General features: G+C 45.0%; 1 protein-coding gene across 1 annotated transcript; it reads right to left on the bottom strand.

The window, feature by feature from the left end:
• Positions 1-1,246: 1,246 nt before the first annotated feature.
• Positions 1,247-19,603, bottom strand: HACD3 (3-hydroxyacyl-CoA dehydratase 3). The gene is made up of 11 exons (XM_063314328.1): positions 19,450-19,603; positions 17,949-17,991; positions 15,981-16,054; positions 12,196-12,360; positions 10,554-10,605; positions 10,349-10,459; positions 7,927-8,054; positions 5,692-5,804; positions 4,667-4,773; positions 2,942-3,073; positions 1,247-1,493 (listed from the first exon to the last, which is right to left on the bottom strand). The coding sequence occupies exons 1-11, from the start codon at positions 19,534-19,536 to the stop codon at positions 1,417-1,419; spliced, it is 1,089 nt and encodes a 362-aa protein (XP_063170398.1). The 5' UTR covers positions 19,537-19,603; the 3' UTR covers positions 1,247-1,416.
• Positions 19,604-19,609: the final 6 nt, after the last annotated feature.

Here is a 19,609-nt window from a genome sequence, read left to right as displayed (position 1 = left end):
GCTTGCAATCAGATTGCCGTGCGTGACTAACGCACAAGCAGCAGCTTCATCTTTTTGTCCCTCAAGGTAAGGATGGCATCTTTCCTAGAATCTAGTACTGTAGTCAGCTCTGCTGTTGAAAAGTGGACACACTCAATTTTCTTAAGCCACAAACCGTCTAAGGAGCATTTCCAGGTGTGCGAGATGAGGGTTTGAACCAGCTCTGTTCTTTATTACAAGAAAGCTTTACCGCCTGGGGGTCCTGCAGAGGCCTGCTCTATTTTAAATCAGCAGGATTTGATTATTCCTGTGTCAGAAGGTTTACAGAGTAGAGGTGTAAAGAACCTAATACGAGAACACCCCTAGGAAGAAGTAGACAATGGATTTGCCCCTACAAAATAAGTTATTTTCACTGTCAGGGTAAGGAAACAGGACTTGATCCCAACCAACCAGCCATTCCTCCCTTACGACAGCAGGAAATCCTTATTATTTCCTCATCCTTAACAAGCCTTAACTGTTCTGTTTCTTAGTTCTATAGGTCAGGGTTCCTCAACCTTGGCAACTTTAAGATGGGCGGACTTCAACTCCCAGAATTCCCCAGCCAGCCATGCTGGCTGGGGAATTCTGGGAGTTGAAGTCCGCCCATCTTAAAGTTGCCATGGTTGAGGAACACTGCTATAGATCCTTCTCAAGATTGTGTCTGGAAAACCCTTTTCTGCATACAGTAGTCCTCGCTTAACCACCATTCGTTTACTGATGGTTCGGACTTACGAAGGTGCTGGGAAAAAACTACTTACAACGGGTCCTCACACTTAGGACTGCCGCAGCGCCCCTGCAGACACGTGATCACAATTTGGGTGCTTGGCAGCCGGTTCTCATTTATAACCATTGCAGTGTCCCATGTTCACGTGATCACCAGTGTCAACCTTTCTGGCTGGCTTCTGGCAAGTAAAATCAGTGGGGAACCATGTGGTTCGCTTAACACCCACGGTGATTCACTTAATGACTGCTGCAAAAAGGTCGTAAAATCGGGTTGGATTCACTTAATGACTGTTTCACTTAGCAATGAAAATCCCAGTCCCAATTGTGGTTGTTAAGCAAGGGCTGCCTGTATCTCAGGCAGTGGAAACTTTTTATGCTTTTCCCCCACAGAAAGCAGCTTTGTTTTCACTAAATGCTTTGGGTTTATTTCATGTACCATAGGAAATAGGGTTTTTAGCACTGATCCTTTTTTAGCTTAACCAAGAAGTGTGTGGGGTGCGAAGGAAAATGTTACTTGGACAGCTCTATTTTCTGGTGCCAGGCAAGGAAGAGACGGGTGTCGTCAGGACCACAAAATTGGTTTTCAGGTTAACAGGGCCAGGAAGATGGTTTGGAGGAGCCCTGAGTCTCCTCCCTCCCCACTTCTTCGAGGAAGATTCGAACAAGAAACTCAGCTTAATGCATTTTCCTCTTTTTGGGCGCGAGGTGCCGCTTCCGTTGCTTGTACAGGTGGCGGAAAAGGATAAACGGTGCTGAAAGAGAAAGTGGAGGGAGGATAAGTAAATATAAAGAAGGGTAAACGTAAAGAAAAAATGTAAGTAATTCTCAAGATCAGAAACACTGGAACAGGAATCCAGGAACCATCCTGCTGCTGCTTATCTATGGCAGTGTTTCCCAACCTTGGCAAGTTTCAGATGGGTGGACTTCAACTCCCAGAATTCCCCAGCCAGCAAGGTTGAGAAACACTGATCCAATAGACTCTCCCAACGCTGCAAAAGAGCTACTACAGAAGAGATGCTCACCTTGTTCACATCCTTAACAGCCAGTGGAGCAAGCTAGTCTCCTTCCATGCTACTTCATGGCCTGGCAAGGAATACTCTACCTCCCATGCTTGTATGACCTCCATGCATGGCTGGTGGTTGCTCGGCATCTGGAGTCCTCCGCCTCCTGGCCAACAAAGGCCAGGAAAGGGAGGGTGGGCATTGTGTGGCTCTCACCGGCAAAACAAAGCAAAGCAAACAATGAAATAGAAGGGAGACAACTGACCAGCGTGGCCCCTGCCCCAGCACATCAGGGGAGCAACAGTTGCCCGAACATCTGCCCAATGATGTGGGACTCATGTGGACCCACAGATTTCAATTAAAGCTGCAGCAATATGGTAGAGCACAAAGAACCCATGTTCCCTGGTGGAGCTGCAGAAGGTCCTTGTCAAGGAGCTCCAGATCTTTGTGGGCCAGACAAATCTCCACTCATGGAAGCAATGATAAGGCTTGCTACAAAGTATGTCTTCCATGCTCCCATCTGCCAAAAGCATCCTGCCATTCTGAAGAAGTCCAGTCTTCCAAAGAAGGATGAAGTTGTGGCTTGGTTTGTTTTAATTCCTACTGACAAGGCATCTGTGGGTGGGAGTGGGAGTCTTAAAAACTTAAGATGGCGTCTGTGACGGCACAATCAAAACCCATCCCTGTTTATGTGCACTGTATGGACATACAGGTAGTTCTCGCTTAACAACTGTTTGTTTAATGACATTCAGACTTACAATGGTGCTGAAAAAAATGACTTACGACTGGCCCTCACACTTAAGACCATTGCCGCATCCCACGGTCACATGATCATGATTTGAGCGCTTGGCAACCAGTTCGCATTTATGACCATCACAGCGTCATGTGGTCATATGATCACCATTTTCTACCTTCCCGCTTGGCTTCTGGCAAGCAAAATCAATGGGGAACTGTGGTTCACTTAACGACCGTGTGGTTCACTTAACACCTGTGGTGATTCACTTAACGACCAATGCAAAAAAGTCATAAAACTGGGTCATTCGCTTAATGACCACTTTGCTTAGCAACCGAAATTCCGAGCCCAATTGTGGTTGTTAAGCAAGGACTACCTGTAATGTATATTTTATGTTGTATACACCGCTTTTTATGAGTGCGATAAAGGCTCCTCCTGTGGATGCCCCAGCCAACTGAAAACTCACCTAGAAATAAGAAGACAAGATGGAGCTGAAGAAAAACTGAAAACGGGATGGTGATGTTCAGCGGGTAATGCAGGGTGAAGCTGAATCTTCCAGTGCTGTTGAAGATAGGAATTGCCTGGATCACAGCCACAGCTAAAAGCAGAAAGGAATGGTTGAAAGGCCTTGTGGGGAAGAGCCAAGAGCAATGGTAGACGTTAAGCTACTTGTATTTAGGGAGAAAGGGAGGAACAGAACAGCTTCCCCCAGCCTACGTCAAGCCCCAGGCAATTCCGCGGAAGCAAGAACCACCCAGCTTTCGGCACTGCACGGTCTTTTTAATGCTAGTCTGGGGTAAACGCAGAATCCTGGAAACCGCAAGAGGGAATTCCCAATCTCATTTATAACGAAGTCATTGACGTGAAGGAGCATCTTAATGACTTGAAACTTTGCATCCCGGATTTCTCTCCATTCGGGCTGAGTTGCCATTTATGAAATAAGATGTCACTGCCCTTTGCTGTTCCTGTCCTCTCGATCCTTTTCCCATGCTCCCCACCACCCCCATCTCTCTCAGCCTGGCCTTTCTTGATGTGGGCCCGAAAGAGGAATGTCACGAGGCCAAGGAGGAGGCAGAGCGGAGGCTAACTCCCTGTTGAGTAAGCAATCGCTGCCAACTCCTGGACCGGCCGCTCCCTCTTTCGCTGGCACCTGAGGGAGGAACCAAGGAGCACCTCAAGCTTGAAGCCCAGAGAGAACAAAAAGTAAAAAGGGAAATGGCAAAAAAGAGGAACCAATTAGCAAGGATTACCCCAACCAGGGAAAATATATACGTATATTTTAAAAAATGGTTCAATCGTGTCCGATTCTCGGAGTTTGCCTGGACAAGTCCCTGCAGTTTTCTTGGCAAGATGGTTCAGAAGTGGTGTGCCATTGCCTCCTTCCTAGGGCTCAGAGAAAGTGACTGGCCCAAGGTCACCTAGCTGGCTTCGTGCTTAGGTGGGACTAGAACTCCCGGTCTTTACCCTGGTGCCTTAACCACTACACCCAGCCGGCTCTAGGCAGAGTATAGGTAAAGGTAAAGGTTTTCCTTGACATGAAGTCCAGTCGTGTCTGACTCTAGGGGGCGGTGCTCATCTCCGTTTCAAAGCCGAAGAGACGGCGTTTGTCCGTAGACACTTCGGTGGTCATGTGGCCGGCATGACTAAACGGAACGCCATTATCTGCCCGCCGAAGTGGTACCTATTTATCTACTCACGCTGGCATGTTTTCAAACTGCTAGGTTGGCAGGAGCTGGGACTAGCAACGGGAGCTCACCCCGCCACGCGGATTCGAACCGCTGACCTTCCGATCAGCAAGCTCAGCAGCTCAGCGGTTTAACCCACAGCACCACCATGTCCCCAGGCAGAGTATAACTGGCGTATAAACCCAAGAACTATCAAGATGCAAACAAGGGAACATTTCCATCCATCTGGGCAACTGAAGCCTGCACCCCATCAGATATTTTCCCTTCTCCATGCTATTCCCTTCCTTGTCCCTCCTTTCTGAGAGACAGAATCCTTTGTATTCAATAATAAATAACCAAAGCGGAGACAATTATTTACATCACCAGGTTTGTGGGATCATTCCTAATCTTTTGGTGAAGAGCAACTCTGAGTTGTGCTGGGGGGTGGGGGGATCGGATTTTCCAGCCCAGACTGCCACTTACCTTCACCATGTAACTGGGGTGATCCCCCCTATTTTCCCACGTACCTTCTGCTAAGATCCCCAAAGGATAGAGAGGCATCCATACACTGTAGCGAAGCCAGGTGAGAATCTTCCATTCTATGTCAATGCAGGAAAGCATGTAGTATGGATACCTGGAAGAGAACGCACGAACATTGGTGATCTCTTACCGCTTACCTGGTGCAAGGCTGCCCTTCAGGGGAAGGAAATGGAATGGATTAGCAGCAATCACACCCCACACGTCACTGTCCAACAAACTGGAAGTGTCGAAGCTTCTTAGTACAGTTAGTCCTCGTTTAACAACAATTGGGACCGGAATTTTGGTTGCTAAGCGAAGTGGTAATTAAGCAAATCTGACCTAATTTTACAACCTTTTTTGCACTGGTCATTAAGTGAATCACCACAACCATTAAGCAAACCACACGGTCATTAAGTGAATCATGCGGTTCCCCATTGATTTTGCTTGCCAGAAGCCAGTTGAAAATGACCGCGGGATGCTGTGACGGTCATAAATGCGAACTGGTCGCCAAGTGCCAAATCATGATCATGTGACTGTGGGGACACAGCAACGATCATAAGTGTGAGGACAGTCGTAAGTCGTTTTTTTCCAGCATGGTCATAAGTCCAAACCATCACTAAATGAATGGTTAAGCAAGGACTACCTGTAAATGTTTTGTATGTTTTATACAGGCCCTAAAAATCAAGATTAAAAAGAGCACGTGACCCAGTCCAATGAAACCAGCCAGAAAGTAGAAACAGTGCTGCCTGTTCAACAGCAAGAAAAAAGGGCAATGTTCTAAAAGCATTATAAGAGTTTCCCTGTTCTGACCACAGAGGTTTTAAAGCAGAATTTTTCTTACGTTACTGCAGACCCGTTTGCAGCCAGTAAGAGGTGAAGCAGAAGACACAGTTGCATTGATGAGAGGTGCGAATGAAAATAAAACGGCTAAGCTAAGGCTGTAAGGAAAAGTGGGGTTTTTGGAGGGACCCAAAGACAGTAAGAGTTCTGCAAAGGATTTCAGGTAAAATGGGCCCCATCCCGCCCCAAATACCTGAAGATCTCAACCATGCTCCAAATGTAGAAGATAAAGAAGACGACTGCTTTGCTTTGCATTTCTTCCACACTTCCAAGAACTATGAACAATACAAAATTCCTCCCAAAGATCTGAAAAGGGGCAGAAAGAGAAGTGCAGAAAGGTCTGTAATGGGAGAGAGATCTGGCCCCTCCCGGAGGTCAGACGCTCAGACGTACGTTGTGAACAGCGAGCAAACCTCAGTGGGGTTCAGCTGAGCTTTCCGCATCCCGGGGTCCTCAGAAGTTGGGATTCCGATGTCTAAGAATTCCCACATATTTTAAGGACTGGGGAAGCAGGTGTACTCCTTTTCCCATAATGCAGAAAAGGAGCTGTGGTGGGAATGGTGGGGAAGAAGGCCTGCACTGCTAATTCATGCAGCTTCTGTCCCACTAAACAAGACACTGCAGCAGAGCAAACTCCAGCTTGAAGGATCTGCATCTTCTGAAGCTACTGCTGAAGCACTGGGGCAAACTTCGTCAAAGTGAGCAATTTGCCATCCTTCTCCAGGAGTTGGGAGGAAACTCTCTAGGCCAGTGTTTCTCAACCTTAGCAACTTTAAGATATGCCGACTTCAACTCCCGGAATTCCCCAGCCAGCCAAACTTGGCAACTTTAAGATGGGTGGACTTCAACTCCCACAATTCCCCAGCCAGTCATGCTGGCTAGGGAATTGTGGGAGATGAAGTTCACATATCTTAAAGTTGCTAAGGTTGAGAAACACTGCTCTAGGTAAATGAAGCACAATCACAAATTTGGTGGGGAACAGGGGAAGCTTTCTTTGAGGTCTATCCCACTTGGAATCACCAGGCTGAAAAAGGGTCATCTACACCAGTGTTTCTCAGCTGTGGCAACTTGAAGATGTGTGGACTTCAGCTCCTAGAATTCCTCGGCCAGGAAGGCTGGCTGGGGAATTCTGGGAGTTGAAGTCCACACATCTTCAATTTGCCACGGTTGAGAAACACTGATCTAGATTGTGAATCTCTAGGAAGGTGGCTGAATTCTATGCCAGGGTAAAGGTGATCAAAAACACTTGGCTCTGAACTTAATACAGGCATGCTTAGCTTCTGATGTGAATAGTCTTTTATCCAGGATATTTTGTATGTTAATGTTTTCTTCATTTTTGGTCTATGACTGCAAATTCTTTAATAATAAACAAACACTACAGGCACAATAAAAACTGTAAAACATCATATGGGTTGCCCATCCTGATTTTAGATTACTAAAATGGTAACTTAACAGCAGTGTTTCTCACTGGGCCACTTTAAGATGTCTGGCTGAGGAATTCTGGAAGTTTGTTTGTTTGTTTGTTTATTTGTTTATTTATTTATTCATTCATCCATCCATCCATCCATCCATCCATCCATCCATCCATCCATCCATCCATCCATCCATCCATCAAATTGATATGGCTGCCCATCTCATGAAAAAGTGACTCTGGGCAGCCTACAATAAAACTATAAAAGAGTTAACATATAAAAAACAATTATTATTCAGAAAAAAAATTAAAATTTTAAAGTTCAAGTCCATCCATCTTAAGGTTGCCAAAGTTGAGAAACAGCGTCCTACATTGCCATGAACTCACCCCCCACCCCCATCTACAGAAAGCCACCCGAAGATTTTCCTTCTGGTCCCTGATAGTCTGAAAGATTGCCTTCCCCAAACATAATATTTATTCAATTGTTTTTGTATACACTGAAATACAGGCAAATGTATTTCCTCTGATTTTGTGCCTTGGAAGTCAGTGTTGACTCCAGGTGACTGCCTGGACAAGTCCCTTCAGTTTTCTGGGCAATATTTTCAGAAATGGTTTACCCATGCCTTTTTCCTGGGGCTGAGAGAAAGTGACTGGCCCAAGGACACCCACCTGACTTAATGTCTAAGACAGGACTAGAAGTCACGGTCTCCCAGTTTCTAGCCTGGTGGTTTAAACCATACACCAAATTTCCTCTAATGAAGCATAAAAGTCAGGAGGCTTTGGGAGAGCTGTCAGACTAGGTAACAAAATTTTGCACACTGTTGGATGCCCAAGGCATGCTCCAGAGCAATGCTAGCAAGCCATCTGATGTGGCAGGTGACGCTTCGATATTTCTACTCCAGGACAGAAGCTATGATTGAGCTCTCTGTTGATACCTTGCATTGACAAAGTTAATCTTTAGCCAGCTCCATCAAAAAGGAGTTTTACACTTTCCAAAGTGGCTTGCAAAGATCTTACCTGGAAACAAACAGTAGTTAAGGGAGCTCTCACGAGGCCTATTAAGGCATTTACAATCTCCATGAAGGTAAACATCTGGCAGAAGTACATCATGTCCCCGCTCATGTGGAAAGTATCAGAGAACGAGTCTGCAAGAACAGAAGAGTTTCACGGAAGCCTCCATCAAATGGCTTACAAAGGCAACATCAACATTTGCAAAAGGTTTCCGTTCAAACCATTTCAAACCTGGAACACCCTCTTTCAAGTCTGAAACCCTTCCAGATTACTCAAAACTAAACTTAAACTCATTAGCCTTTAACTCGTAATCACTCCTTCATAGATTGTTCCCAATATCTATATTAAACAGAGTTTATTTATAGATTTTAGGGATATAATGATTTTATACTTCAGGTGAGCTATTTTTATTATTCTAAGTCAGTGTTTCTCAACCTTGCCGATGTTAAGATGTGTGGACTTCAACTCCCAGAATTCCCCAGCCAGCATGGTGGCTGGAGAATTCTGGGAGTTGAAGTCCACACATCTTAACATCGCCAAGGTTGAGAAACACTGTTTCAAGTTATCACTTTAGTTTCACCTAACCTTTACATTACACTATTTCACTCTCATATTTAAAATCTTAAACGTGTAATTTTACTTATACTGGTATCATGACTTTATAACTTGTGTTAGCGATTTTAAAAATTAGTTGATTTTTATTATATAAGGGTTACATTATTATTTCAACAGGGCAGATGTTTCTATTTTTCTATTTATCCTATTTATTAAAGCTTTCTTTTGCTTTGATAAAGGGCCCAAAGAAAGACCCTTGACTTGTTTCCATTCAAGCCATTCTGAGCTTGAAGCAATCTATTTCAGCTCTGAAACCCTTCCAGATTGCTCAAAACTAGTCAAAGTCAAAGTAACTTTATTGATCGGTCAAATGACTGTATCAGAAATTTGGGCATCAGTCACTATAAGATATAAAATATAAAATATGATACCATAAAACAGCAAAAATACAGTAAAATTAGCTAAAATATACTATGATAAGATAAAATACGATAAAATACAGTTGGGTAAAATAGAGGTAAAATTGTAAGATAAAATGCAAGATGTAATAAAACAATAAAATACAGAAACCATGTGAGTTTGAATGAATTCATCACCTTTCCTTGCCACCCCAACGCATTCTATAAATTGTGTTCTCAGTTGGACAGCCCTAACTATAAACTTAATTAGTCTGTTTTGCACTTAAAATAGTTCAAATCAAGGATGTTCTCAACACCACCACTCATAAACTCTGGGGGTGGATAGGCCTACTTTTAAGCAAAATAAACAATCCATCATTTTTCTAGCTGTTAGTTATCTGGCCTAAAAGGAATAGATTTTAAATACAAACTTTCAATCAAGAAAATGCAGGAAATGCCATCAAACCTGGCCTGTTCCTTCAAGAACCCCCTCAGATACTTCACTTTTCATTTATCTTCAAGTAAAATTTTGAGTTTCCAACAACGAGATACCCCCAGATTTAAAGTTTTTATATCTGGCAACACCCTTGAGATTTGGGCAGGCTATGAAATGGAGCTTAGTCTGAACCTGCAGTCAGGAATTCTGATCCCTGCAGTGATTATGGCCAGTAGCACAACTTGTTCTGTTGGACTGAATGGAGTGCAATTTTCAGGAACAGTACCAGCCTCATGAAGAACAAGACCTACCAAATGCAGAGGCAGGTTTCAGAGTGGTGCTGGTGTCTTTCAAAAGATAAAGCTGCTGCAACAATTCCCATGGGCTGCGAAGCACCTGTTTCGAATGTTTTACACAGCCCTAGCCAGCTAATGTGGCCTACGTTACCAGCAGTGGCTTCTCCGGATCTTCTCTCAGACCCATTACCCAAGGCAGGCTTTCTCAAACAGGTTTCTGTGGTGCCCTAGGGTTCCATGAGAGGTCAGTAGGGGTTCCCTGGGAGATCACGATTTGTTTAAAAAATATTTCAAATTCGGGCAACTTCGCATTAAAGAGGCAAGTTTCATTCCTTATTTTTAGTTTAAGAACACTGTTCATGCTTATATACAGGCCTACACAGGGAACAAATAGAATAATTTGGTAACTTCTGGCCTGTATTTGAGCCTGAATGTGCAGGGGTTCCCTGAGGCCTGAAATTTATCCCAAGGGTTCCTCCAGGGTCAAAGAGTTGAGAAAGGCTGACCCAAGGTATTGTTAAAGCGGAACTGCTAGGACTTAAACCTGGAATTCTTTGCATAAACACAGTCCTCTTCCACTGAGTTACGGCTTCCCCAAAGGGACCATCTATGGAAGCTGGAACATGGCCTAGAGTGGAGCAAACTGTGGGTCTTGCAAGGCACCTCCCTCTTAAACCCATTCTAGCTTCTTGGGCACCAGGACACAAGTTGAGAAAGAGGAGAACCCAAACCAGGCCACTTGCCTTTCCCCAGCATGAACAGCCGAACTGTCATGTTCACAAAGATCCACGAAAAGCCCAGGAACTGCACAAGATTGTACATGAACAAATATCCTCTCTTCAAGTGTCGGAAAGCTGTGAGGGATTACAGAACAAAGTTAGCAAAGGGCAGGGGCCAAAGACCCTGGAAGCTGCACAGGAGGGCCAGCTGCCAAGTAGAGCCACTTACGATCTTTGGGGATTCTGTTCTTTATGTTGATTTTGTTGATCCGTTCTTCTTCCTGGAAGTTAGAAAGAGAGAGACAGCATGAAAACTGGTACGTCCCATCCACAGTGAATCAGAAGGGACCTGGTGCTGCTGTTGACACATTACTGATTTGCGGATAACTGGACAGTCCTTGTACCCCAAATGGACTGGGACACACAACTCAAAAAACCTACAGCAGGAAAAATGCATGACAATCCACAAAGTTTGCAAAGATATCTCTACAGCAGTGTTTCTCGACCTTGGCAGCTTGAAGATGTGTGGACTTCAACTCCCAGAATTCCCCAGCCAGGTGTTTGCTTGTCCTGCTTCTGAATGTTATCTCGCTGCTCTGCCCTTAAATCAAGTTTCATCCTCTTTTGCCTACATACTGGTTCCCGTATATCTCCATCGAGGTCATCTTCCTCATTCTCGACACCAGTGTTTCTCGACCTCAGCAACTTGAAGATGGGTGGACTTCAACTCCCAGAATTCCCCAGCCAGCTGTGGGGAGCTCTGGGAGTTGAAGTCCACGCATCTTCAAGCAGCCAAGGTTGAGAAACACTCTACAGTTTCACTGTAGGGAAACAGGTATGGAATCAAAGCTGTGTTTCAAGACAAGCAGCCCAGCCTACAAAGAATCAAGGTTTACTTGCTTAAAACAAGAATTGTGGCGGACACGGTGGCTTGATTCATACAACCGATTGCACCGGGTCACAAACCTAATGCCTGCATTCGCACATCAGCCTTATGACTCCATGCATCACGCAGAAAATGAGTTCATTTGGTAACCAATTTAGATACCATAACCCTTTACTATGGGCACTTTTTAAAATACTTTCAAACAGTCAGAGGTGTAGTATCAGCCCTGGACTGATGCCCTTTGTTGTTCCTTCCCTAATATTTGGTCTGTTTCACGGTTGGTAACAATGATGATGCTACACAGAGTCTACAATACTGATTACAGCAGCATTGACACATGTTGGCCTTGCGGGGTAAACCAGATAGGAATCGCTACTTCCTGCCCATGAGCCTTCCACCTTCCAGATGAACAGGATTAAGAGCAGAAGTCAGATTGCTGAGCGTAGCTGCAGTGGTGCCCACTTTGAGAGGGAGGATCAGTGGTACAGGTAAAGTGCATATTAAAATGACACAGATACTTTAAGAGTGGCACAGAGAACATCTGGGTGAGAATACTTCCTAAACTGGTATTTCTCAACCTTGGCAACTTTAAGATGTGTGGACTTCAGATCACCTACTTCTACTTTACGGTAAAGCTGCATTGACAGAATCTTGCAGGTCTGAAAGTACATCTCTCCCCCCAGTCTATCGCCCCAGAAACCAGGGAGGGTCCCTTCTGAGCCTCTTGCCCCGCCCATTATTCAGCTGCAGGCTCAGCTGTCTCTTACCTGACTGCTCCCTTGGCACCATCTCTTGGCCCAGTCTCCCAAGGTCATTCCCACAGACCATCACAACACACGATCAGCCACTTGGGTGGGAAAGGGGACCTGGTGGGGTCTGGGCTGACCAATTCCTCAACTCTGTTTACTGTCAAGCCTGGATGAGAAGTCCTCTTGCCCCAAGCACAGGGTGTTCACAAACAGCCGCGTGAGCCGCTGGGCTTTACCTTGGCCTTCAGTTCCAACTCAGCGTCCGACTCGTCCAGCCACCGATCAAAATCAGTAGCAAGAAACACCGGCCGTTTCTCCTGCTTGGTCAGCCGTTCCCACCAGTGGCTCTCGTCCTTTTTCACAGTGATGGTCAGTTGCCTCTGGGTCACTTTCCACACCGGCTGAAAGAGCAGGGCCACCAGATGTGGGGAGAGACCAGAAACCATTCATTTAAGGAAAGGGGGCTTCAGTGAAAACACACATAAGCTAGGGGGTCAGCAGTGCATGGTTAAAAAAGTCAACACGGTGCTCGTGATGGGATATTGCACATAAAAAACAGGCAGAGCTTGGATTGCACATTATCACTGCCATCTTGACTATTTTGGCGACACCCTGCTAACACTCCTAATAAGAGGACAGTTTTTAAACAAATATTAGGTCTTGTCTTCCTGTGGGCCTGACCTTCAAACTGAACCCTTAAGGCAGGGTTTCTCAACCGTGGCAACTTGAAGACGTGTGGACTTCAACTCCCAGAATAGCTGGCTAGGGAATTCTGGGAGTTGAAGTTCACACTTCTTCAAGTTGCCAAGGTTGAGAAACCCTGTCTTAAGGTCTGTTTCAAGTAAATATTTCTCATTAGGGGGCAAAAAAAGGACAAAGATGTTTATAGAAAATGTAGCTTTGAATTCTTTAGGGAAAGAATGTGGCTTCCCCCAGTGATTCAAACCAATTTACAGATGTTTTTTGTTTGGTTTTTTCCTGAGGATAGGGGTGGCGGTAGATCCATTTCAACTTACCTGGTTGGTGAATGCAATACGTACAGAGAATCGAACTACAGTGTATCTGTACAATTAAATATAGAATTATGCAAAAAATAATTCAAGGTGTTGGAAATCTTTCCAGTTCATCACATCTTATAAGTTTGGGGGCATGTCTGATGAACCCTTGTGGAACTTAGAATGACAACACTGAATTCTTACATGATTTCAGGGGAAAGATGGCCGAAATCTCCCCAGATTAGGTGATATGTGACCGCTCAACTCTTACTAGGTTTTCTTTCATTCTGTTTTTATATATGGTCTTATTAATGTTCTGTGTTTTATATTCTGTACTTTGATATGGCCTAATGGCTAATCAATAATAATAAATTAATCTAAACTACTAGATTCGGCAGTTTTGGGGAGATTCTGCCTATTCTGAATTAACATATTTGTTACGTCTTGCTTTCTGGAAAGGGAAGTTTCTCTGAGGGACGGATGGCTTCACCTCTGAAAGGTTTTAGCCTCTACAGTTACAACCAAGCTTTTAGCCCAGAAACTGAAATTACTCAAGAACTAGAGCAAGCAGTTAATTGCTATAAAAGCCCATTAAAAGCAAGCAAAATCTTCTGTTGCAGAGAATTACAGCATGGAACTGATATATTATTGACTGGAAGGAACCCTCTAGAAAGACCTCCCTCAACCACACATGCCTGAGACAGGTTGTGTAAGAATTCACACTCAGTTTGCACAGTCATTTTAGCCAGAGAACATCGGCCCCAGGAGGGTACCAGCTGAGAAAGGCTGCTGCAAGATATCCAGAATGGCCATGCTTTAAGGATGCTGTCTTTCAAATCAAGATACGCAAAGCATTCTGTTCCTACCCTGGAACAGGCTGGTTCCCTGAATGACTGAGGTCAGGAAAAACAAACAGGTTATTCTGTGTCAGATGTGTTGTGTGTGCATGCACATGTGCATGCGCGCGCACACACACCCACTGCAACGGGCAGCTGTTTGGTGGCTGGGGAGTTGCATTTAAAGTTGCAATTACAGAAAGTGGGCAAGGTCAGGATTTTCATCTTTCCCCCCTGGGCATTGTACATTTCTCTATTACAGTTGCATTCATCTTGTGTTCATTTCCAACAGAGCCTCTTTTAAAGGTTCCACAATCCTTGGCCTGCATTTCCCATCTCTAAATCGCAGGAACCAAGGCTGCTGTGTTTCACCCACGGCAGCTGGAGGAGAGAGGAGGCTGAGAAGGGACCTGGTCACATCCCTGAGGCTCAAGACTCATTGCTGATCAAGCAGTCTGGCCTAGAGCAGTGGGCAAACTTCACAAGCCACAGTCACGATTGGCTCGAAGGACCAGAATTTCTTGCACAGGCGCAAGAATGATTGAGCGACACGTGAGCGCTGATTCTATCTGCAGAGCCATTTGATCATTTGATCATTCTTGAAATGGAATCCTGGTCGTTGCGTGTCCCCGAGACAGGGGCCCCAGGCAGGCCAACATTTGCACCAAGAACAAAACCTCAGGAGGCGAAAATAAAACCTAGATCCTGTTCTGCAAGTGCTGTGGGCACAATAGCCGTGGAAAAACCAGCTGGGATTTGTGGAGCTGATATTTGATAAGGAGGGCTCTCGCTGCAGCGTTCTATTACAGAAGACGCAGGTTCTTTCTGGGACCCCGAACACACAGAAATTGTTCACAGAGCCAGATGCAAAATGTTACCCTCCTACAAGCCCAACAGGAATACTGCCATGAATTATTCAGCTGCTTCTACTCCTTAAATAATTTGTGCGTGTTAAAGAACCTAGCTCAGTGTTTCTCAACCTCAGCAACTTTAAGGTGGGTGGACTTCAACTCCCAGATTCGCTGGCTTGGGAATTCTGGGAGTCGAAGTCCACCCATCTTAAAGTTGCTGAGGTTGAGAAGCACTGAGCTAGCCAAGCTCTTGCAAATCAGATAAAGTAGGTCAAAAGTTATCCGGCTTTCACTCCTGTGCTAATACCTGACTGATGTCCTGCCAATGCTTAACCAGTTGAGTGAAAGACCAACTGGCTTCATTCATGCAACATGCCAAGCTTGCTTGGGATTAACACGATGTGCACGTGTGCGGGTCAGCGGGGAGAGGCTGGTTTAGCATTATCTGCACTCAGCCCATTTCTGCTTCAGTGCGTCTGGTGATCACTGAGAAACTACCCTAAATGTGCGAACTTGGCCTCATGAGTTCACCTGGAAGATACAGGTAGTCCTCGCTTAACGACCACAATTGAGACCAGAATTTCAATTGCTAAGCAAAGCAGCCATTAAGCAAATCTGACCCAATTTTATGACCTTTTGGCGGAGGTTGTTAAGTGAATCACCATGGGCGTTAAGCGAACCACATGGTCATTAAGTGAATCACGCAGTTCCCCATTGATTTTTGCCTGCCAGAAGCTAGCTGGGAAGGTTGAAAATGGTGATCGTGTGACCATGGGATGTTGCAATGGTCATAAATGTGAACTGGCTGCCATGTGTCCAAATTGTGATCACATGACCACAAGGACGCTGCAATGGTCATAAGTGTGAGAACTGGTTGTAAGTCAGTTTTTTTCAGCACCATCATAAGTCCGAACTGTCACTAAATGAATGGTTGTTAAGTGAGGATTACCTGTATGTATTTATAGGTGCACGTCAATCAAACAGCACACAATTCAAAAGTGATAAATCGGTTGAGCTCCAGAAGTCCCAAAATAAACAAAGCCAGATGCAAAATGTTACCCTCCTACAAGCCCAACAGGAATGGTGCCAAGTTGTCCTTTACATTTATCTATTCTTCAAAAACTTACTTTTGTCCTCTATTTTGGTCATTTAACTTTTACCTTACAAATGGTGCCACTTAATGGTACCACTTTCACATTCATGTGAAAAATATGGAAACTGAATTGTCTTTCTAAAATAAGTTTACTTACACAGTTTGATTTTAGGTATTATTAGAATATGGGCAGCTTTTAACACACACTGTTATTTGTTCATTAGACAGCAGGAGATCAACCCTTACCTGTGGTTTTACTGCTTCTAGGAACTCAATCTGGAATGCATAAATGTTATCCCCCTTGGCACCATGGCCATCAGCTAGAAAACCAAAAATATATATTCTGTTTTTAAAATTCAGGAAAAGCAATTATAGAACTATAGCGAATCAGATCCTTCTGTAATTACACATGAGCAGTTTCTGAGGCAGCTTTCCAAACTAAATGTGAAAATGTTGCATTTCTTTTGAGGGGGGGGGGAAATAGCAGCACTGAAAGCGGTACACAGAGAGACAAGCATTATCTTGAGACCCTTTAGGGAACAAATAATAAATAATAAATAATTCAGGCTTGAGCCCTTGCATGAATGTAGACACAGGCGAGGAAAAAACTCAAACTGTTCATTTTTTTCAAGACTTCAAGGAGCTTGATCAACAGCACGGGAGGCTTCATGAAAATGCAGGAGAGCAGGTTCTGCAAAAGAATTCAAAGGAACTCTCTTCCCAGCAAATAAGCATTTATGTAACAGTCCAGAATGAATGTTAGCACCTGTTCCAAAACCCAACAGCGAGGAGGGTTATGGAGATCCCTTATCTTGACACTGAGCAGAACAGGCCAGATATGGAAATTTCACAATCTTATTTAAATGTGGTTATAAACTGCATCTGTTTGAAAAACACTGCAACTAAGGAGTTGGGAACAAAGCATTTGCTCTATTATTTCCATTATTGATTTATTAAGAGTGCCTGGCACATTGAGAACTCAAGTTTGTAGTCTTCCTTTCCCAGTCATTATTGTGAAATAATGTTCATTAGTCTTTTATACTTCTAAAATATTCACAGGGCGTAAGGTATTTTGCAATGTTTACATTATTTCTACACCCAAGGAGCAGCCAATCTGAAAATCAAGGGGCCAGGGTGGTGTCTAGTTATGCAATTATACCAACAGTGATCATACGGTACGTCCATTATTATAAAGGACAGTCCTTTATTTCAGAAAGTTGTCCTTTACATTTATTTATTCTTCAAAAACTTACTTTTGTCCTCTATTTTGGTCATTTAACTTTTACCTTACAAATGGTACCACTTAATGGTACCACTTTCACATTCATGTGAAAAATATGGAAACTGAATTGTCTTTCTAAAATAAGTTTACTTACACAGTTTGATTTTAGGTATTATTAGAATATGAATTTTTGTAAAGTTTTTCTTGGTTTTGCTCTTGAATTGTCCTTTGTAAAGCCAAGTTATAAACATAAAAAATTAAAATGTTTTATCCTTTGGAACCTCTTTCCGATTTGCCCCTTTTCCAGATTGGTGCTTTATTTTTTCCAAGAAAAGATGGTCACCGTAGTTATACCCCAAGACAGAAATCTGCAAAGGGTACAACTCTACAGAATTGTAGTAATTGAACAAGTCTGCCCTTTCTGCTGCATGATGCTTCTTCAAATATTTGAAAGTTGCATCCCATCATTTGGACTCTTTCCATCTACTCTTCCCAGGCTAAATATATCTGATTTTTTAAACTATTCCTCCTGGACTCCATTTCCAGATCATCATGTTCTCCTTGACAAAGTTCACTTGGTTAACTGATCAATATTATGCTAGTATATTTTGGGAACATATCCACATTTTTATAAATTACCATGCACACAACAGAGAACACATTTTATACATCAGGATTCTGTCAACAACAAGATAATCTTTGGGTGAAGTGCAAGAATTAAACCGGGGTCAATAAATTTTTAGGGATCTGCTTTTCCCTCACCAAAAAATGCAAACTTGCAATCCCAGAAATCTTGAAGAAGCAAATTGAGAGATTTTGGAAATGTTTATTTTATTTTGAATGGATTTTGAACGGATCTGGCTGGTGGGGTGAAAAAAACCCTGGAATTCCTTATCCCCGATTTTTCAGGGGATAAGGAATATCCTCTATAAATCAAAATGCTTCTTCCTGAAAGATACTTTCTTTGATGAAAAGTGTGGAAACCAGTTTACCTTTAAAATGGAGCACATTGTCTATAATGGAAATATCAGGGTTCTAGGGAAAAAAAGAAAGGTTGTTTACATTTTAATTACCTCTCATTTTATCGTTTTTTTAAATAGATGGAAATTCCATGTGCTCCTGCGCATACTGTTACCACGTGGATCTAAATGATCAGACAGTGACAAATGTAAAAGGGAAAAGACCTTGCCTTCCAGGGAGGTCTGCAAGTGTCAAAAAAGTCAAGATGGCAGCTGGAACCATGTGACCAAAGTCCCACTCCTTTTTAAGGCAAGTCACATATGACAAAGGAAGAGCAGGCTTCGACTGTGTGATTGTGGCTACCATCTTGACTTTTTCGACCCACTTCCTGCAGACACCTTTCTTGCTTTCTCTCCTCTTTGAAAACAGCACCAGGAGCTGCCATGAAACCTGCAGGAAGGCCAGCTGTTTCAGGAAAGGACTGGCTGTGTCCCAAATGCTTTGCAAAGCGGCCATGTGCAAAGCGACTTTCCTGAGCAGGGCTGACCGGTTTTTGCTTCGTTTTTTGCCCTGACGCTTGCAGAGGACAGAAATATGCAAGGGGTGCCCCTCTGCGGAACTGTAGTAACGACACAGTAATTTCATGCTTCTCCGCTTAGCATTTCCCTTTGCAGCCTTTGGAATAAGGAAGCGACAAATCTTTTAATCACGACAAGGCTGGATCCTTACAGGAAAACCCTTAGGGATTTTCCAAGCAGTTCCGATTCCCAAGTAGTTAAAAAACAGCGGGTAAAGAAGGCTTTTTATCTAGCTAGCCTCACTGGGCTACTGCCTCAGAACCCCCCCATCTGTAAAAACCGAGCATGGATTGGCTGTTTTTAACCAGGGTTAGGGGTAGCTGTGACCCCCTCGCCCCCCCCGATCTCTTGCACAGCAAGGCTTGTGTGAATGCATGGGATCAAAGGAGAAGGGGGCTGTAACTTACCATCCCGCATGCCTATGCCCCCCCTTCCTCTTTTCCGCATTTCTCTCTCTTCCATCCATCTCGAGCAAAACCCACCCAGATCCCACCGCAGCCCAGGAGCCTTCCTGCCAACACCTGAAGCCAGGCCCGGGGGGGTGGGGTGGCAGAGGGCACAGCCACGCCGGAGCCTCCCCCCCCGGAAGCCTGGCCCCGCCGAGGGCGCAGGCAGCCGGCCTTCCAAAGCCGTGCCCACCTGCCCGGCCGGATGCCGTGCCAACCCCAGGGCGGCGCTTCCCTCCCAACCAGGAAGCCGCAGGCCAGCCGGGCACGAGGGCAGGGCTCCCCCTAGCCGGCAGGGCGCGGCAGGGACGGGTCCCCCCACCCCCGAGCCCCGCACGGCCCGAGCCCCGCGCAGCCCCCCGGGGACCGGCCGCGGGCGCCCAACCGGGCCGGGTGCAGCCCTAGCAGGCGGCGAGGCGAGGCGAGGCGAGGCGAGGCGCGGACGGCAGGGCAGGGCAGGGCAGGGCAGGGCAGCGTCGTGGGCAGCGAAGCCCCCCGCCCCGGCTGACCTGCACGTTGCTGAGCTCCACGCGCAGGTAGAGCTCGCGGTGCCGCTGCGCCCAGTGCACCTGCGGGGTCAGGCTCGCGCCCGGCATCGCGCCCGTCTGCGCGGCGGAGGGAGCCGGGGAGGCGGCGCCAAAGGCTCTCGCCAGCCGGAGGAGGCGGAGG

The sequence above is a fragment of the Candoia aspera genome, chromosome 13 (genome assembly GCF_035149785.1).
Source record: "Candoia aspera isolate rCanAsp1 chromosome 13, rCanAsp1.hap2, whole genome shotgun sequence".
In the NCBI taxonomy this organism is placed as follows: domain Eukaryota; kingdom Metazoa; phylum Chordata; class Lepidosauria; order Squamata; family Boidae; genus Candoia; species Candoia aspera.
Note: the sequence above shows the minus strand (reverse complement) of the source record. Positions and strands in the feature narration are given on the sequence as shown.